Below are 21,595 nucleotides of genomic sequence, written 5' to 3' on the forward strand. Positions count from 1 at the left end.
CGGTGGTGCACCAGGGAAGCTTGGGATCCGGGGGTGCACCAGGGAAGCTTGGGATCCGGGGGTGCATCAGGGAAGCTTGGGATCCGGGGGTGCATCAGGGAAGCTTGGGATCCGGTGGTGCACCAGGGAAGCTTGGGATCCGGGGGTGCACCAGGGAAGCTTGGGATCCGGGGGTGCATCAGGGAAGCTTGGGATCCGGGGGTGAACCAGGGAAGCTTGGGATCCGGGGGTGCATCAGGGAAGCTTGGGATCCGGGGGTGAACCAGGGAAGCTTGGGATCCGGGGGTGCATCAGGGAAGCTTGGGATCCGGGGGTGCATCAGGGAAGCTTGGGATCCGGGGGTGAACCAGGGAAGCTTGGGATCCGGGGGTGCATCAGGGAAGCTTGGGATCCGGGGGTGCATCAGGGAAGCTTGGGATCCGGGGGTGCACCAGGGAAGCTTGGGATCCGGGGGTGCACCAGGGAAGCTTGGGATCCGGGTCTGCACCAGGGAAGCTTGGGATCCGGGGGTGCATCAGGGAAGCTTGGGATCCGGGGGTGCATCAGGGAAGCTTGGGATCCGGGGGTGCATCAGGGAAGCTTGGGATCCGGGGGTGCATCAGGGAAGCTTGGGATCCGGGGGTGCATCAGGGAAGCTTGGGATCCTGGGGGTGCATCAGGGAAGCTTGGGATCCTGGGGTGCATCAGGGAAGCTTGGGATCCGGGGGTGCATCAGGGAAGCTTGGGATCTGGGGGTGCATCAGGGAAGCTTGGGATCCTGGGGTGCATCAGGGAAGCTTGGGATCCGGTGGTGCACCAGGGAAGCTTGGGATCCGGGTCTGCACCAGGGAAGCTTGGGATCCGGGGGTGCATCAGGGAAGCTTGGGATCCGGGTCTGCACCAGGGAAGCTTGGGATCCGGGGGTGCATCAGGGAAGCTTGGGATCCGGGGGTGCATCAGGGAAGCTTGGGATCCTGGGGTGCATCAGGGAAGCTTGGGATCCGGGGGTGCACCAGGGAAGCTTGGGATCCGGGTCTGCACCAGGGAAGCTTGGGATCCGGGGGTGCATCAGGGAAGCTTGGGATCCGGGGGTGCATCAGGGAAGCTTGGGATCCTGGGGTGCACCAGGGAAGCTTGGGATCCGGTGGTGCACCAGGGAAGCTTGGGATCCGGGGGTGCATCAGGGAAGCTTGGGATCCGGGGGTGCATCAGGGAAGCTTGGGATCCGGGGGTGCACCAGGGAAGCTTGGGATCCGGGGGTGCACCAGGGAAGCTTTGGCTCTCAGGTCGACGGCCCACATTCAGCTCTGGACCAGCTGGGGTTGTTTTTCCTTCACATCACTGCTTCTTCAGTCTGAAGGACTCTGTTCCTGAACAGCTTGAGCTGGAGGCCATGTTGGATCCCTCAGTCCTTCCAAACACTCACTCAGGGTCATGAACTCTGACCTTGAAGCTGCTCAGACTGAGAGTGGGGGAGGGAGGATCAGATGACCTTAGTCTGCAAACAGAACTCAGATGTTTAGAGGCACGGTTGCTTCTCTAAGGGTATTACTGATGTCCTCGTCTGTTCCATGTGTCCTCAAACTGACCGTGAGCCGTTAATCTGCACCGGATGCTTCCAGCCTGTAGATGGACTTCAGTTTATTGCTAGTTGGGCTTTGATGGCAGCATTACTGATGAAGAATGAAGACAGTTCTGCTCATCCAAACAACCGCAGGTGTTGAGTCACAGCTGGGTCCATCAGAACAGGTGAGCTCAGAAACGGAGTGTCATAAAACACTAAACACACTCAGTCCTGATGCAGGAGAATGTGAGCCGTGTGTGTGGGCGGTTCGGGGGTGGGGGGTTGTGGGGGGGTAGTCAAGGACAAGTCACTTCCTCCCTCACTTCCTGTGGTTTTCCTGGTTAGACTCCCACGTTGACAAACTGACGGCTGGAGGTTTAGTTTGCTTCTGCTGAGCCACTGAACGGCCACACACACACACTTACACACACACACACACACACACACACACACACACACACACACACACACACACATACACACACATGGTTGTCTATAGAAACAGATAAACCAGATACGCCTACGCTGAGTGACACAGCTGTCACACTCTAGCAGCTTCCTTTGCTTTTAATAAAACCCAGAAGGCAACGTGTTTAACTGAAGCTAAAGCTAATTAAACACAGAAGTGAGACTTTATTAATGAAACCACAGATGTGTCGTCATCCTGAAGGTCAGGCTGACCCACCAGAACCAGACTGACCCACCAGAACCAGACTGACCCACCAGTACCAGACTGACCCACCAGAACCAGACTGACCCACCAGAACCTGCAGGGTTCAGACTGACCCACCAGAACCAGACTGACCCACCAGAACCTGCAGGGTTCAGACTGACCCACCAGAACCTGCAGGGTTCCAGTCTGACCCACCAGAACCTGCAGGGGTCAGACTGACCCACCAGAACCTGCAGGGTTCAGTCTGACCCACCAGAACCTGCAGGGTTCAGACTGACCCACCAGAACCTGCAGGGTTCAGTCTGACCCACCAGAACCTGCAGGGGTCAGTCTGACCCACCAGAACCTGCAGGGGTCAGACTGACCCACCAGAACCTGCAGGGTTCAGTGACAGACCTGCAGGGTTCAGACTGACCCACCAGAACCTGCAGGGGTCAGACTGACCCACCAGAACCTGCAGGGGTCAGACTGACCCACCAGAACCTGCAGGGGTCAGTCTGACCCACCAGAACCTGCAGGGGTCAGACTGACCCACCAGAACCTGCAGGGTTCAGTCTGACCCACCAGAACCTGCAGGGGTCAGACTGACCCACCAGAACCTGCAGGGGTCAGACTGACCCACCAGAACCTGCAGGGGTCAGACTGACCCACCAGAACCTGCAGGGTTCAGTCTGACCCACCAGAACCTGCAGGGGTCAGACTGACCCACCAGAACCTGCAGGGGTCAGTCTGACCCACCAGAACCTGCAGGGTTCAGTCTGACCCACCAGAACCTGCAGGGGTCAGACTGACCCACCAGAACCTGCAGGGTTCAGACTGACCCACCAGAACCTGCAGGGGTCAGACTGACCCACCAGAACCTGCAGGGTTCAGTCTGACCCACCAGAACCTGCAGGGTTCAGACTGACCCACCAGAACCTGCAGGGGTCAGTTTGACCCACCAGAACCTGCAGGGTTCAGTCTGACCCACCAGAACCTGCAGGGGTCAGACTGACCCACCAGAACCTGCAGGGGTCAGTTTGACCCACCAGAACCTGCAGGGTTCCAGGCTGTCCTTTCTGGTTCTCTAGGATTCCTCCTCAGCCTTCCACCCTGAGGATCATCAGGTTCTGCTGAGAAGACTGATGGATCAGGTAGGCCTGCCAGGGTCAGTTCTAAAGTGGTTCTCATATTGATCTTATTGTTACAGCAAACCAAATAAGGTCTGACTGCAGATTATCTGTGTGGAGTGCCTCTAGGTTCAGTTTATGGCTCTGTTTTATTTTGGTTGTATTTGATCCCTTTGGGAAAGGTCATCCAGCGGTTAAGTGATGTTTACTGTCACCTATTTGACATCCAGCTTTACTGTAATCTGAAAGCTAAATTCTTTGCTCCGTTGTCTCGTGGAAATGAAGCAATAGCTAAGTGAGAACTCTGTGCAGCTAAATGCAGACAAAATAGAAACACTGCTTGTTGCCCCTGATGACTCGATTCCAGGGAGTAAACAGCACTTGGGGGACCAGTCCGCTGAGCCCAGTCTAGGAACTAGGGAGAGATCTTTGACAAAGATACGTCATAGTGCTGTTCAAAGGGAGTTTTTCCTCTCCACTGTCGCTACAAGCATGCTTAGTGTGAGGGATTGCTGAAGAGTCAATGAGTCGATGCAATCAGCTGGTTTTCCTTAGATAGAAAACTTTGAATCAATCTGACTGGATGATCTGGTTGAACTGGAAAGTGACCTGAGATGACATGATGTGAATTGGAGCTATAGAAATACACTGAATAGAATAGAATTGGTCTTTATGCAGCTGAGAAGAAACTGCTTCTTTCAACTGAGGAGAATCTCTGAACTCAGGAATATTGTCTCGAGGAATGATCTGGAACTAATAATTGATGCTTTTGTTTCTTTGCGTTTAGAATATTTTAATAGTTTGGAGCTTTTTCGACTGTAATTAGTGCAAAACTCTGCAGCAGGAGTTCTGACCTGTACGAATAGCAGGACTCACATATTCCTGATCCTAGAAGAACCTCATTGGCTGCCAGGGTTTTATTGGATCACTTTTAAAGTTCTGGTCTTTCAGAGCCTTAAATGGTCTGGCTCCTTCTTCCGTCGGTGATCCAGCCTTACAGCCCGGCGCCGCTCTGATCTGTTGAAGGATCCTCGCTCTTGTTTTCCTACCAGAGGAGACGGTTCCTTTCAGGCTGTTGCTCCTGCTGGCTGTTGTTCCTTTCTAGAGCTAAATTAAGACCCATTTATTTGTGCAGGTTTTTAATTAACCACCTATTGGGCTTCTATGATTTCTTATTGTCTTGGTCTTTTTCTGTGTTTCTAAACGGTGTTGAGAAGCACTTTGTGGCTTTGGTCTGTCCTATATATAAATAAAGCTTACTTACTTTGAGTAAAGTTAACCTGCAAAGCAACTTATTGGACCTAAAGCTGCTGAGTTGATGAAAAAAGCAACGTATTTCTTTGGGTTTCAAACATCGTTTCCACTCAGAGGGAGAGCTGCTGTATTAACAATAAACCCTCTGATGGAGGAAACATTTTCACTTCTTATAGGAGTCAGTTTAACATCAACCAAAGCTGGTTTAAAAACGTCTGAAAGGGAAAAACGCCACAGAAGCTCCAAAGTCAAATCAAGTCAAAGTAAAGCCAAACGGTTCCTGCTTTTATTCTGAAGGATGTTTCTCCACGGAGGCTCCTTCCTGCCATTCCTGATCCGCCTCAGATTACAGCATGGAAACAAAGGGAAACTCTGACCCTGACATAGTTGGCGTTGATGTAGCGATCTGGACCCGGTTCCTCCTCCAGGTTCTTCAGGATCACCCGGCTCTCTGGGTCTGAGGAGCAAACAACAGATGGCAGCAGTGATTAAGGGAGGAGAACATGAGCGGAGCTTCTGCTGAGACTCTTACTGGGAAGGATGGTTTTGTATCGGTCTTTCATCACGTGTCCTGGAACGTCGAGCTCGGCGGCGCTCACAAAGTTGGGAGGAATCTTCTGTAGATGAAAGCAGACTGGATGCTAAAACACGCTGACATTGCCAACACCAATGGATCATAGGAAGATCTAAGAGCGGCCATTAACTTTTTGCCAGCACTACTGTGTAACATGTTTGTTTAGGGTTTGCCATATTCAGCTTCCCAGTGCTGATAGTTGTTGTTAAGGTCATTCCATACGCCTCGTTCCTTTGGGCCCACCGAGCAAAAACTGGTTGAAAAGACGAAAAGACTAAATGACGTCTAGATTTGGTTGAAATGGAAAGACGTTAAAAACCCAGTTTTAACGTCTTTTATTGGACTAAAGCGGGACTAAAGAGCAACCAAATTCTCAACAACTATTTGTGGAGTAAATCAAACTATGACAGACCGACCAGATTTAGACCAGATTTAGACCAGATTTAGACTAAAAACCGACGTCTGAATGACACCTGGTGTTTTCTTGACTCCACCCTTCCTGGTCCCAGTTCAGAAGATCACTGGTTCTAGTTGGAGACCCATCCTCCTTCAACTCATTATGTTTTTATCCCAGATGTTCACACTGACTCTGTGGAGAGCCGTCCTCCATCCTACGGCAGGCGGGGGATCAAGTCTACTTTTGATGAGTTGACCTCTAAGGACCCAAAGAGCCAGACAGGAAGTGGGACACAGCTGAGGTTAAGAGGATTTAAAAATAAAGCAGTCCAGATGCAGAAACAGATCTTTATGCGTTTAGTGTGGATTGGGATGGAGGCGCAGACAGTCAGTGTGAACCTGCTACGGTGGCCCTGAAGTGCAAACTGAGATCACTGATTGGACAAAGGCAATCAGGGCCGTTTGGCTTTTAGTCCTGAATTCATTCTGATTGTTGCGTTGTTTTTTTTAAACATGGCTGCTGCTATGAATGTGGCTTAAAGTGTTGATGACGCAATTTGGATTAAATGTAATTTACCATTAAAATCCTGCAGCAGGTAGTTCTGAGTTATTATTATTATTTTTAAATATCCTACATTCAGCTGCTCCACAGCAGCAGTCTGATTAACAGCTGGTAAAAACCCGTCTCCATGGTTACGTCAGAGGGAGAACACTGTTGGAGCTAGCTTAGCATGCTCTAATGGAGATGGATGGAACATCTGGTCTGGAACTGGTCTGTGTGGCTGAACCATCAACCAGTTGAAGCCCAGGAGAGGCGTAGTGATGCTGAGGGACATGGAGACATCACAGCTGCCAAGTCTGAACCGTCCAGGGTGGACCTCTAGCCTCCAGAGTCAGACCCTGATGGTGACGCTAAGACCCAGAAGCCTCAATAGAAAACAAACGGCGGGGAAACAAGCTGCTGGAGTCTCTGGAAAACTCAAGAGGATTTTTTCTCCAAACACAAAATCTAAGAACATTTCAAACCAAACCCTGAAACAGAGACTAGTTCATCCTGAAGATAAAACCCCCAGACCCAATATATGCAGTTCAATGCAGGGAGGAATGATCTGATCTTTAGAGAAACCAAACAACCTCTCCACAGACGCATGGCCCAACACAGGAGAGCGCCCTCCTCTGGACAAGACTCTGCTCTACATCTACACCTGATGGACAAAAGGACATTCTTTGGAGGACAGAATGTTCACATTATGGACAAAGAAGACAGGTGGTTTGAGAGGAAGGAAGCCATCTATGTTAAGAAAGGAAACCAACCTTAAACAGCCGGTGAACAATACCTGCTTTAACCACCGACCTTCAGAATCATAGACAGGTTTCAGGTATTACAGGCTAACAATGGAACCAAACGACCCACTCATCGGTTTCTATTTGCATGTTTCCAAGCAACACAAGGCCTCGTCTATAAAGACTCAAACTCACTGCGGATCCAGACATTTGAATTGAGAAAGCTTCCTGGAGGGGAAGCGAAACGTCTTCAAACCTGGGAAACCAAGTCCAGTGGATTGTTTCTAAACTTTTAAGGAATGACTACGACCTGGAAGACTGAGCATCTTCATCAGCTAAATAAAAGACGTCCTTCTCAAAATGTTCAAAGCACAGCAGAAATGTCGTAGATCCTCCAGCTTCTCTCCATGTCGTCTGACCTGCTTCACCAACTTTAAAGCAACTCAGGCTCCTTAGGAAACTTAAATCAGCGCCGTCGCCCTGATTCTGGCTGAATTTAAAAGCTGCGACCGAACCTGAAGGCAAAGCTGAATCTGAATGCATAAAACCTTCAGCAGCCGTCCAGAACTGGACCACTGATCCAGCTCTCAGTCGTTCTCCTGCATTCGCGTCGCGTTTTCTCCCTCCGTCACCGAGCGGCGCCACCGTCCTCTGAATGGCAGAGCTTTGTTTATTAAAAGCATTTTAAGCAGACACCTTTGAATTGATTACATTGATCATCAGCATTAATGTTCGGTCTACAAATGATACTAGAAAATATTAATATTGCACCATCAACACTTTAAGGACACGTTAGCCAAACACAGCTAACACTCTAATAATCGATGATTTTTGATGAATTATTGAGTTTGCGGCGAGAGATAAAAAGGGATATTTTCAGTTTCTTGTTATAATTTGACACAGAAAGTCTGACAAGATTTTAATTATCAGTGTGAAAGTTTTCTATCGTCTTTCTGGAGACTTTTTGGAAATGTTGCAAAGCTTCATTCCTCCTAACAATTTGGTGACAGCGGTGGGAATGTTTGCACCAGTAAAAGCTGTGATTTTCAAACAGAAGAAAACATTACTTCCTAAAACCAGCATAGATGTGTTGATGCTAATGCTACATTCAGACTGCAAGAGCTGGAAGCAGCAAATAAGCTTCTGCTGCTTCATTTCTGCTCCACATTAAGGTCAGACGTCCAGTAAAGTGAGTCCAGATGCTTCTGCTGCTCCTGTGTTCGATGCCAGAGAGCAGCTTTGCTATATTAGCTGTGATCAGCGGGTAGAAAGTAGTTAGAATCTATGTTGAAGTGAGAAAGTCCTCCTGAAAACATGGTCTGTGCAGTCAGTTCATCCAGATTACCATCCTGCCTTCAAAGATTATTTCTCTGTGGGAGCCGCTCAGACCCCCACATACCGGCGCTGCGCTGTCACTGGGAATCCCCAGCAGCAGCTGCCTCAGGCCCGCTCGCCTCTCCAGGGTTTTCCCCTCCTGTTGGTGGCGGCTGGAAGTAGATGTTAGCGTCTTTCAGGTCTGTGCTACAAACTGCAGGCAGCAGGATAATAAAAGCCAACATATTCTGCCGGCAGGTTTCTACATTTGAAGGCGTTAATAAACTGTTTCAGAGGAGTGATCATAGCGCTCTGCATCAGCAGTGCTGCGTCTGACTCCCTGCCAGCTCCCAGATTAGTTTCTCTCATTGGTTGATGTGTCCAGCAGCTAAAGGTCAATGTTTCCAACTCCATCAGCTGCTGATGGTGAAGTGCCTCAGATGCTCATGAGGCGCCGCTGCTCCTGCTGCTCTAAACGCTGCAGGACCTTTAGCCGCGCCTTGTTGCGCATTAATCATTGACTTTACATGTAAACCAGCTGCTTCTGCAGCTTCTGCTGCTTGCGGTCTGAACATAGCATCAGGAATATTTAGATTGGTGTGTTTCTTCAGGTTTTCTCATAAAGCACCGGACAGAGACGTACCTGGTATTCTGCATTCAGAGCGTTGGTGTCTGCTGCAGCTTCCTGTAACTGAGCATGTGTGAGAACTCGGGAGGAGGTGTGTAGCAGCTGAAGCCACACCTCCTTGGGCGTAGTCACAGAGCAAACAGACTCCACCCCCAGATTGCTCACATCCAATAGCAGCGACAAGTTGGAGCCCCTCCTTGTTGACATAGAGAAATAAAGAGATTTGGAAAAACGTAACAATTTCAAACATTTAAAACATAGAAAAAGTTTCTGGGAAAGAAAATCTGTCCTTTATTGAATTAATTAGAGTGTAGATCTGATGCATTTAGATCGAACCTTCTACTAACTTTCCTCATAAAGCATTAATAAATCATTTAAATATCTGCAGCGATTTATGGAAACAAGTTAGTCAATCATTAAATCAATCAAACTACTTTATTGTCAACTACAATTTACATTGCAATCAAAATTTCTGTTTCAGTACAACCGTCCATCACAATACGTCGTATACATTCAGGTGGGGGGGCTGGGAGGGGGGAACGGATGGACTGAGGCTATGCATGCCACAGAACGCCACATTCTTATGGCTCCCCGGGTCCCAGGCGGCTCCCTAATAGCGCCGCCTTTATCTCTATGGAAACATAGGAGCCACACGGGGGAAGAGACGAGACAAAAAGCACATTTCACACTTTCACTCTGCCCAAGAAAAGCACGTGTAACACGAGACAGACATTTCAGCAGAGGGTCACATCGGAGGCGGAGTCACATGGAGTCAATCTGACATATTGAGACATTAGTTGTGTGCTGATGAGTGCGTTCAATTCGTCCGTGAGCGCTGACCACAGACAATGACCTTGATAAGATGGAAGTTTACCAACAATCACTGAGCGCATCCACAGATGCTTTCATTGGTAGGGGAGGGGGGGGGCAGTTCTTCTTTGCCCTTTCGACCATAACATCCAGTGGAGGATTAGAAGAGGAGTGAATCCAGAATAACAGTTGTTGTTTTGAGAGCAGGCTGCACAGGAATTTCCGTCAGCCTTGTCTGTTCTTGCGGGCTCTTTCATGGTGAGAATAAGGCCCCGCCCACACGAAGTCAAAACGAACACGAAACGCTAATATTTTCCAGAACGTTTGTCGTAAAGACGGACACGTAAAATAAATGTGATCGTCCACACGAATGCATGAAAACGCTGCAAAATGTATGCCAGGCCTGTAAGTGGCGCTGTGGTGCCAAAGCAAAAATAGGCGACAAAATGTTGGGCATGCGCAGTAATATTTATACATGGTTGCCCTGCGGGTCCATTTTGGTGGTTCAGTCAAATTCAGGTGCTGAACTATGTGGTCGATATTGCTCTGTTCTTCCTGGAGATATTCCAGAAGAAGAAGATTCTGTTGTAAGCCCGACAGCAGGGTGAGTAGCATGAGCAGCAACCATTCAACACAGTACGGCGCCATTGTTGTTGTGATACTGTGTCGCGCATGCGTGTTTAGAGGCGACGCTATGACGCATGCGTGTTTAGAGGCGACGCTATGACGCATGCGTGTTTAGAGGCGACGCTATGACGCATGCGTGTTTAGAGGCGACGCTATGACGCATGCGTGTTTAGAGGCGACGCTATGACGCATGCGTGTTTAGAGGCGACGCTATGACGCATGCGTGTTTAGAGGCGACGCTATGACGCATGCGTGTTTAGAGGCGACGCTATGACGCATGCGTGTTTAGAGGCGACGCTATGACGCATGCGTGTAAGAAATAAAATGCGGTTAGAGCTTAAAGATGGAAACGCGAAAACGGCGTTTCAGAATCTTCCCACTCTGAAGGCTGAATAAAAAAAAGATAGTTTACAGACCCCCGAAACGCCGGCTTCGTGTGGATGAGAGGCTGGTTTGGTGAAAAATTAGTGAATTTAGGCCAGGGTTTGGCTTTGTGAAGACGGGGCCTTATATTCCAGATGTGTTTGGCGTTTCCGCCTTGAAGCGAGCGTGCTCATCCAAGATATTATCCCATCTCACCTTTGAGTTCAACCACCGCAGCCAGCCTGGGTTCAATCGCACCCAGCATAGGGCTCAGCTCCCGGTCCTGCTCGTTCACAGCCTTCGTGAGGGCGTCATCCGCTGCCGGCGGCCTGATTGACGCCCAAATTGCCGCCGACATCCTCTGTAATTGTAGATACATCAGGTATCCTCCAAATCCAAACAGGAGAAATCAGAGTATCATAAAACCAAAAATCCACACATCTTCGATATCCTCCAGTGGCAGCATTGTGAAACACTCCATCCTCCAAGCCTTCCAGGAATCCATGGTGTTTCCCACAGGATGGGTCCCTTTTCCCTGTCTGCCAGCTGAATAAACCTGATCAATTGCAGTGAGAGGTCAGCTGACCACATCCATTTTTTTTGGTTTGGGTGAAATGAAGAGAAGCTCAGAAAAGACAAGACACAGCAAAGCAGGGACAGGCAGGGGGGGGGGGGGGGGGGGGGGGGGGCAGCAGGAAAGACCGCCTCCTTTAAGAGTCAGAACAGCAGGTTAGCTGCTACTGGATTGAATTTATAGAGTAATGAGGACCCAGCCGGTGCCTGGGGGGTCATGACCTCAGGGGGAACCCCAGTCTGAGTTTAAACCCTGTTTCCCATAAACAGATAACCTGCTTTTAACTGCAACAAATACATCCAATAAATTCAATGTAATTTAAGGACATTCAGCATAAACTGAAAATATGTTCATTTTCTTCTAAATATAAATTTTAATTGACATTTAAATTTTCAGTGAGTTTCTAAATTGCAAGAACAGATTCCAGTTTGGTTGCTTCCCAATATGAGCTCCAGTTGTTTTATAGCGTCCTAAATTTAAACTGGATTCTTTAAACGACATTCCATCCTGTAAAATAAACTTTAATTATTATTTATTATGTACATTCCTGCTGGTTCAGACTAATCAGATCAATATATTATTTTTCTACATCTGTCTACTGTATATCTATACTGCTCAGATATCTATAGTTAAATCATGTTGTTCATAATGTAAATTCTCCTTAACTCTTGCATTGCTGTTCCCTGGTTGGTTCCTACCTTTCCTGGAGGCGGACCGAAGGCTTGCGAGGGGGTGTGGTCAGTGGCGGCGGCGTCACCGGCTCCTCAGCTGGTCCAGAGCTGGATGAGCTCATGATGTTTGTTTCCAGGCGTTTCTCTGGGCTGGACTCACCGTCTCACCTCCTCACCATGCTGCAGAGAAAGCAGAGCTTTGGTCGCTGCTCTCCATTATGCTGATGGAAGCAGGAGGCGCTGCGAGGAGCAGCAGTGACTCCTGCTTATATCACAGACCTGAAGCTCCTCCTTTACCGTCAGCAGAACTGACCTGAGGGAGACGTTCTGGCTCAGCTGCTAGCATCTGATTTTTCCTCATTTAATTGTATTTCTGTTGTTTTTATTGTTTAATTCTCACTCTGCAATAAAACTAACGGCTCCATTGCTGCTTGGAGCATCGTCGCTCACTGGGTGTGAAAACTTTAGATCGCTTCTTCATAATGATGCAGCAGATAAAGGGAGAAACATGGTGGACGGCATCCAAGCTGCAGCAGGTTGCTGAAATTAATCGTTTTGTTTTGTTTTTTTGAAACCGGAGTTAATGTTTAATTTTTCAGCGCTAAAATCATTTTACGGTATAAAAAAGGAACAGAAGATAAAATAAAGATTTTTTTCCAAGTATCCTTCAGACACCTGCTGCACATCAGGACGTAAAAAACCCCCCCTAATGAAAACCAATAGAAAAAAAAAGGAAAATTAAAAATTGAAAAAAATGGGGTTGCAGGGAACCTGACTGTAAGATTACCCCCGAGCGAACCCCCCAGAGTTTTCTAATCCGCCGGGCACAAAAGACAAAAGGTTGGAAACCAAAAAAAGGGGAGGGCAAACCCACGCCGGGTTTGGGGCCCAATTTTGGACCTGGTGGAGGGCTTGGAAAAAATTTAAGCTTCCAAAAAGACCCGGCCCCCCCCAAACTTCTCAAAAAGGGGGTGGCCCCGATTAAAATTTCAAACTTCTCCAAAATTTTTCCCCCTGGAAAAGGCTGTTGGAAAATTTCCCGTCCACTTTTGGGAAAAAAACCCGGTTTCCCCCACTGGGATTTTTAGAACCTTCCTTTCCAACCTGGTTTGGACCAGGTTTTTCCCCCCCTTCCACGTGGAAAAAAACATTTCCTTTCCAAAAAAAAATTTTTTGGGAACCCGAATTTCCTTTTACTGGGAACCCCACCCTTTTCCCCCCCACTGTTACCACATTCCTCCAAAACCCGTGGAAAACCAGACTTTTTCTCCATGTGGACCCCATTTTTTCCACGTACAACCCCACACGGGAAACCACATTTCCTCCACCAAAACCACATTTCCCCCACTTTAAAAACCAAGAAACTTCCTTCCCCCTTAAAACCAAAGGTTTTCCCCCCATGTGGGTCAGAGCTTATTAAGGGACCAGGTTTTCCCTCCCCTTTTGGACCAAAAAATTATCCCCTTCCTTCCCCTTGGAACGATTCCTTTCCCACTTGGAACAATTTCCCCACTGGGGTTAAAACCCCGGAACCCCCTTTTTCCCCCAATGTTTTTGGGCCACATTTCCCCACCCCTTTTGGGACCGCCCCCTCCCCCCTTGACCACATTTCCTTCCCACTTGGTTGGGACCAACCTCCCTCCAAAATTTTTGGACCCCCCTTTCCTCCAAGGGGGCCGGGTTTTCCCCCTTACCAAACATTTCCTTTTCCCCAGTACAGGGCTTTTCCACTGGTGGAAAAACTTTTTTCCGGTCTCCCCAACCCCCCATGTGGACCAACCCTCCACGTTGGGGCCCGGTTTTTTCCAAAGTTTAAAACCCCAATCCCTTTCCGTTGTGGACCCCCCCCCACCCCCCCTCCCCCCCCCCCCCCCCCCCCCCCCCTTAACAATTTTTCCCGTGTGGGACCAGAACTTTTCCCGTGGGGCCGTTTCCTCCCCCCTGTGAACCACTTTCCTTTTCCCCAATGGAATTTGATTTTTATTTTTGGCTTCCCCTTCCCCACTTGGAACCACATATCCTTCCAATGTGGGAAAATTTCCCCACTGTGGAGAAAAAAACCCCGACTTTTCCAACTTGGGGGGACCAACAAAATTCCTCCATGTGGAAAACCACATTTCCTTCCCCTTTTTGGGAAGAATAAAAATCCCTGGGTCCCTTTTCCCCCCTGTGGCCCACATTTTCCCTTTAATTTTATCCAAGGTTTCCTCCCAAAATGATTGGCCAAAGGGTTTTTCACATGTATCCCCAACAATCCTCCGGTTTTGGGGGGACCAAAAATTTTCCTCCCCTTTGGGGGGGGGACCACATTCCCCCAATTGGGGGATCAATTTCCTTCCCCTTGGACCCCAACCCTCCATTTGGTTGGGAACTTTTCCTTCCCACTGTTTTTCCATATTTTTATTTGGTTGGACCAAACTTTCCTTAATTTGGGACCACATTTTCCCTTCCCCCACTGGGGGGAAAAGTTTCCTTTTTTTGGACCACACCTCCCTGGGGGGGGGATAAGAAAAATTTTCCCCCACTTTACCACCTTTCCTCCCTTTGGGACCAACAATTTCCCCGGGGGGGTTTTTGGAAAAAACCAAAAAATTTCCACAGTAAGGTTTCTTCCAAAAAATGGGACCACATTTCCGGGGCCCCGGGGGGGATCGGGGGCTGGGGTTCCCTCCATTGTGGAAACCAAAGTTTTCCACTGGGAAAAATTTTTCCACTGGGACTCCAAATTACCCCACTTGGACCAGGGTTTCCCCCATGGGTGGGAAAAAAAACATTTCCCCACGTGGGGCCCGGACCCCCACGGGGGGACGGGGGGGGTTTCCTTCCGCTTGGTGGGAAAAAGGGCAATTCCCCAAATGGGGGACCAATTTTTCCATGGGATAAAAAAAATTTCCCTAAATGGGGATCAAAAACATCCTCCATTTTTTGGAAAACCGACCACAAATTTTCCCCCCACTGGGGGGCCAAGGTTTCCTTTTTTTTCTTTTACCAAAAAATTTTTTCCTCCAAAATTTTTGGGCCCCATTTTAAATGTTTAAAAGAATTTCCCCCACCGGTCGGGCCAAAAAAAAATTTTTCCCCAAAAAGGTTTGGGGAAAAATTTTTTTTTTAAAAAAAAAAAAAAGTGGACCAGGTTTCCCCCCACTGTGGGCCCCTTTTTCCACTGTGAACCATATCCCTCCCTTGTGGAAATTTCCAGGGCCCTTTTCCCCCACTGTGGACCACATTTCCCCCCCCACTGTGGAACCCCGATTTCCCCCCCACTTTGGACCCCAATTTCCCCCCTGTGGACCAGACCCCCCTTTCCCCCCCACTGTGGACCCGGTTTTTCCCCCTTTGGGCCACATTTTTTTCCCCCACTGTGGGATCAACTTTCCCCCCAAAGGTGGGCCACATTTTTCCCCCCTGTGGACCCAGGTTTTCCCCCCTGTGGACCAGGTTTCCTTTCCCCTGTGGACCACATTTCCCCCCACTGTGGACCCAAATTCCTCCCCCGTGGAAACCCCTTTTCCCTTCCCTTTTTCCCCTGTGGGGCCACATTTCCCCCACGTGGAGCAGGCCTTTTCCCCCACGTGGACCCATTTTCCCGGGCCTTTCCCCCTGTGGACCAAAGGGTTTTTTCCCTGTGGACCAAAAATTTTTCCCCCTCCACCCCCGTGGACCACAAATTTCCTCCCTGTGGACCCAAAACCCCTTTCCCCCACCGTGGGGAAAAATTTCAATCCCACTTTGGAACCCCACCCTTTTCCTCCACTGTGGACCACATTTCCCCCCACTTGGGCCCCCCACCCTTTCCTTCCCCTGTTGGGCCAAAATTTCCTCCACTGTGGGGCCCGGTTTCCCGTCCCCCTCCACTGTGGACCCCAAAATTTTCTTCCCCCCTGTGGGACCCCCCATTAACCTCCCCTGTGGACCACATTTCCTCCACTGTGGAACCCGTTTTCCCCCCCCCTGTGGGGGCCAAAATTTCCCCCCACTGTGGAAACCCCCGGGTAATTTCCCCACTGTGGAAACCCCATTTCCCCCACTGGGACCAGGTTTCCTCCACCCCCGGACCACATTTCCCCCCACTGTGGACCAATTTCCTCCCGTGGGCCCCCTTTTCCTCCCTTTTGGGCCAATTACCCCGGGGCCCTTTTTCCCCCTGTGGACAAACCCTTTCCCCCACCGTGGACCACATTTTTCTTCCCCCCCGGGAAATTTTTGTTGGGATTTCCCCCGGGCCCCTTTTTTCCCCCACGGGGGACCAATTTCCTCCACTGGGGACCCCCCATTTTCCTCCACTGTGGGCCAGGTTTCCTCCTCTGTGGACCAATTTTTCCCCCCACTGTGACCAATTTTTTTCCCTTTTCCTCTGGGGGGACCAATTTCCTCCACTGTTGGGCCCCAAATTTTCCCCCCTGTGGACCAAAAATTTTCCCCCACGTGGACCAGGTTTCCTCCTCTGGGGAAACCCCCCCGGTTTTTTCCCCTGTGGACCACAATTTTTCCCCCCACTGGTTTGGGCCACTTTTTCCCCCACTGGGACCAGACTTTTCCCCCTTTCCTTTCCCCTGGGACCACATTTCCTCCAATGGGGGGACCCCCATTTCCTCCACTGTGGAACCCAAAATTTCCCTCCCACTGTGGACCAGGTTTTCCCCACTGTGGACCAGGTTTCCTCCACTGTGGACCACAATTTTTTCCCCCACTGGGACCACATTTCCCCCCACCCCTGGGCCACATTTTTCCCCCCACCAACCCCGTGGACCCATTTCCTCCACCGTGGACCAACCCCCTTTAAAATTTTCCCCCCGTGGAATTTCCCCGGGGCCCTTTTTCCCCCACTGTGGACCAGTTTTTTTTTTTCCTTTTTTTCCTTCCCCGTGGGAAAACCCCCCGGGTTTTCCTCCACTGTGGGGCCAAAATTTCCTCCCCGTGGAAAACCCCCGAATTTAATCCTCCACTGTTGGGCCAGGTTTTTTTCCACTGTGGAAACCCCATTTCCTCCCAAAAATTTTTGGGCCACATTTTCCCCCACTGTTGGGCCACCCCCCTTCCGCCCCCACGTGGACCAGAATTTCCCCCTTGGGGACCAATTTCCCCACTGTGGAACCCCCAAAAGGGGTTTTTCCCCACTTGGACCACAATTTTTCCCTTTTTCCCCCACCGTGGACCACATTTTCCCCTTCCCACCCCCCTGGGACCCCCACCTTTCCTCCCAGTGGGCCAGGATTGGTTTTCCCCCACTGTGGGCCATTTTTTTCCCCCCCACCGTGGACCACATTTCCCTCCACCGTGGACCAATTTCCTCCACCTGTTTAGGGGCCCGATTCCTCCACTGTGGACCCGGGGGGGGGAAACCCGGTTTCCCCCCCGTGGGCCAGAATTTTTTCCCCCACTGTGGACCAGATTTTTCCCCCTGTGGACCCAAAATTTTTTCCACCTTGGACCCCATTTCCTCCCCTGTGGGGCCACATTTTCCCCCACTGTGGACCAACCCCCTTACCTCCACTGTGGACCCGCCCCCCTTTCCCCCACTGGGACCACATTTCCCCCCACCGTGGACCACCCCTTTTTTTCCCCCCCCACCCCCCCGTGGACCAGATTCCCCCACTGTGGACCCCGCTTTTTCCCCCACCGGGACCACATTTTCCCCCACTGTGGACCCCAAATTTTCCCCCCTGTGGGACCCCATTTAAACCTCCACTGTGGACCAATTTTCCCCCACTTTGACCCGATTTTCCCCCAAATGTTTACCAGGTTTTTCCTCCCCCTGTGGACCACATTTCCTCCACTGGGGACCATTTTTCCTCCACTGTGGACCACATTTCCTCCACTGTGGACCCAAAATTTTTCCCCCACTGGGACCACATTTCCCTCCACTTGGACCCATTTTCCTTTCCCCTGTGGAATCCGACTTCCTCCACTTGGGGCCACATTTCCCCCCACTGTGGACCACCCTTTCCTCCACGTGGAACCCCATTTCCTCCACTGTGGACCACATTTCCCCCACTGGGGGTGATTTTCCCCGGGGGACCTTTTTCCCCCCCACTGTGGACCCACCCCCATTCCGTTTTTCCCCCTGTGGACCCCCATTTCCTCCCCTGTGGACCCCCCCTTAAAATTTTCCTCCCCTGTGGACCACAAATTTCCTTCCTCCACCGTGGACCACATTTTCCACCCACTGTGGAACCGGATTTTCCCCCACTGTGGACCAATTTCCTCCACGTGGGAAACCCCCCACAATTTTCCCCACTTGGGCCACCCTTTCCTTCCCCCGTGGGCCAAAAATTTCCCCCACTGTGGACCCCCAAATTTTCCCCACGTGGACCACAATTCCCCCCCACTGTGGACCACATTTTTCCCCCACTGTTGGGTCAGACTTCCCCCACTGTGGACCCGGTTTTCCCTCCCACCCCCCCTTGGAAACCCCATTTTCCCCCCCACGTGGGACCCCCCCGGGGTTTTTCCCCCACTGTGGCCCCCATTTCCTCCACAGTGAACCCTACTGGTCCCCTCCACTTGGGTTTTACCGGCCCCCTTTCCCCACTTGGGAGGACCACAAATTTTCCCCCACTTGGTTTTTGGAAAACCACATTTTCCCTTTCCCAACTGTGGAAACCCCATTTCCTCCACTGTGGATCCCGACTTTCCCCCCTGGGACCCGGTTTTCCCCCCCTGTGGAAACCCCATTTTCCTTTCCCCTGTGAACCAGGTTTTTTTCCCCCCACTGTGGAAACCCCATTTCCCCCTCCCCTGTGGAAACCCGAAATTCCCCACTTGGACCCCATTTCCCTTTCCCCGGGACCACATTTTTTCCCCCACTGTGGGTTCCCGACTTCCTCCACGTGGACCCCCATTTTTCCCCCACTGTGGACCCCATTTTTCCCCCCCCTGTGGACCCAAAAATTTCCTTTCCCCTGGGACCAGACTTCCTCCCTGTGGAACCCCATTTCCTCCACTTTTGGACCACATTTCCTCCACTGTTTGGGGCCCGAAAACCCCCCACGGGGGACCCCAAAATTTAAATCCCCCTGGACCACATTTTTCCCCCACGGGGGTTTAGGGCTTTCCTTTCCCCTGTGGACCAGTTTTTCCTCCACGTGGAAACCCCATTTCCTCCCTGTGGACCACATTTCCTCCACTTTTGGATCAGACTTCCCCCCTGTGGACCAGGGTTTTCCCCCACTGTGGGCCACATTTCCTCCACTGTGGACCCGGGTTTTCCTTTCCCCTGTGGACCACATTTTTCCCCCACTGTGGACCACATTTTTCCCCCACTGTGGAAAAACCTTTCCCCCACTTGGACAAGGGTTTCCCCCCCACTGTGACCAGAAATTTTCCTCCACTGTGGAACAGACTTCCTCCCTGTGGACAAGTTTTCCCCCCTCTTGAACCCCATTTCCTCCAAATGTGGATCAGACTTCCTCCACTGTGGACCAGATTTCCTCCACTGTGGACCAGACTTCCTCCACTGTGGACAAGGTTTCCTCCGATGTGGACCAGACTTTCTCCACTGTGGACCAGGTTTCTTCCACTGTGGACCACATTTCCTCCACTGTGGATCAGACTTCCTCCAGTGTGGACCAGGTTTCCTCCACTGTGGACCACATTTCCTCCACTGTGGACCACATTTCCTCCACTGTGGATCAGACTTCCTCCACTGTGGACCACATTTCCTCCTCTGTGGACCAGGTTTCCTCCACTGTGGACCACATTTCCTCCACTGTGGACCAGACTTCCTCCACCGTGGACCACATTTCCTCCACTGTGGACCACATTTCCTCCACTGTGGACCAGGTTTCCTCCTCTGTGGACCAGGTTTCCTCCACTGTGGACCACATTTCCTCCACTGTGGACCACATTTCCTCCACTGTGGATCAGACTTCCTCCACTGTGGACCACATTTCCTCCACTGTGGACCAGACTTCCTCCACTGTGGACAAGGTTTCCTCCGCTGTGGACCAGACTTCCATCACTGTGGACCAGGTTTCCTCCACTGTGGACCACATTTCCTCCACTGTGGATCAGACTTCCTGCACTGATGACCACATTTCCTCCACTGTGGACCAGGTTTCCTCCTCTGTGGACCAGGTTTCCTCCACTCTGGACCACATTTCCTCCACTGTGGACCAGACTTCCTCCACCGTGGACCACATTTCCTCCACTGTGGACCACATTTCCTCCACTGTGGATCAGACTTCCTCCACTGTGGACCAGGTTTCCTCCTCTGTGGACCAGGTTTCCTCCACTGTGGACCACATTTCCTCCACTGTGGACCACATTTCCTCCACTGTGGACCAGACTTCCTCCACCGTGGACCACATTTCATCCACTGTGGGCCACAAATCCTCCACTGTGGAACACATTTCCTCCACTGTGGACCACATTTCCTCCACTGTGGACCACATTTTCTCCACTGTGGACCACATTTCCTCCACTGTGGACCAGGTTTCCTCCACTGTGGACCACATTTCCTCCACTGTGGACCAGATTTCCTCCACTGTGGACCACATTTCCTCCACTGTGGACCAGGTTTCCTCCACTGTGGACCACATTTCCTCCACTGTGGACCAGATTTCCTCCACTGTGGACCACATTTCCTCCACTGTGGACCACATTTCCTCCACTGTGGACAAGACTTCCTCCACCGTGGACCACATTTCCTCGACTGTGGATCAGACTTCCTCCACTGTGGACCAGGTTTCCTCCACTGTGGACCACATTTCCTCCACTGTGGACCAGGTTTCCTCCTCTGTGGACCAGGTTTCCTCCACTGTGGACCACATTTCCTCCACTGTGGACCACATTTCCTCCACTGTGGACCAGGTTTCCTCCACTGTGGACCACATTTCCTCCACTGTGGACCAGATTCCTCCACTGTGGACCAGGTTTCCTCCACTGTGGACCACATTTCCTCCACTGTGGACCACATTTCCTCCACTGTGGACCAGATTTCCTCCACTGTGGACCACATTTCCTCCACTGTGGACCAGATTTCCTCCACTGTGGACCACATTTCCTCCACTGTGGACCAGATTTCCTCCACTGTGGACCACATTTCCTCCACCGTGGACCAGATTTCCTCCACTGTGGACCACATTTCCTCCACTGTGGACCAAGTTTCCTCCACTGTGGACCACATTTCCTCCACTGTGGACCACATTTCCTCCACTGTGGACCACATTTCCTCCACTGTGGACCACATTTCCTCCACTGTGGACCACATTTCCTCCACTGTGGACCACATTTCCTCCACTGTGGACCAGGTTTCCTCCACTGTGGACCAGGTTTCCTCCACTGTGGACCACATTTCCTCCACTGTGGACCACATTTCCTCCACTGTGGACCACATTTCCTCCACTGTGGACCACGTTTCCTCCACTGTGGACCAGGTTTCCTCCACTGTGGACCAGGTTTCCTCCACTGTGGACCACATTTCCTCCACTGTGGACCACATTTCCTCCACTGTGGACCACATTTCCTCCACTGTGGACCAGATTTCCTCCACTGTGGACCAGATTTCCTCCACTGTGGACCACATTTCCTCCACTGTGGACCAGATTTCCTCCACTGTGGACCAGATTTCCTCCACTGTGGACCAGATTCTCCACTGTGGACCAGATTTCCTCCACTGTGGACCAGATTTCCTCCACTGTGGACCAGATTCCTCCACTGTGGACCACATTTCCTCCACCGTGGACCAGACTTCCTCCACTGTGGACCACATTTCCTCCACTGTGGACCACATTTCCTCCACTGTGGATCAGACTTCCTCCACTGTGGACCAGAT

The 21,595-nt window shown here is 50.8% G+C and overlaps 1 protein-coding gene across 5 annotated transcripts in view; it reads right to left on the reverse strand.

The window, feature by feature from the left end:
* The window catches only part of LOC119798343 (tyrosine-protein phosphatase non-receptor type 7-like), a 44,423-nt gene that overhangs the window by 11,101 nt on the left and 11,727 nt on the right, over positions 1–21,595 (reverse strand). For all 5 annotated transcript variants that reach the window (XM_038307800.1, XM_038307775.1, XM_038307767.1 and 2 more), the window contains 4 exons: positions 11,848–12,000; positions 8,791–8,971; positions 5,112–5,196; positions 4,957–5,036 (listed from right to left, as the gene is read on the reverse strand). In XM_038307800.1, coding sequence (XP_038163728.1) covers positions 4,957–5,036; positions 5,112–5,196; positions 8,791–8,971; positions 11,848–11,942 — 441 coding nt within the window. In that variant the 5' untranslated portion in view covers positions 11,943–12,000. The remainder of the gene's footprint in view (positions 1–4,956; positions 5,037–5,111; positions 5,197–8,790; positions 8,972–11,847; positions 12,001–21,595) is intronic.

This window comes from Cyprinodon tularosa, unplaced genomic scaffold (assembly GCF_016077235.1).
Source record: "Cyprinodon tularosa strain WSP-4 unplaced genomic scaffold, ASM1607723v1 ctg1168, whole genome shotgun sequence".
NCBI classification, from domain to species: domain Eukaryota; kingdom Metazoa; phylum Chordata; class Actinopteri; order Cyprinodontiformes; family Cyprinodontidae; genus Cyprinodon; species Cyprinodon tularosa.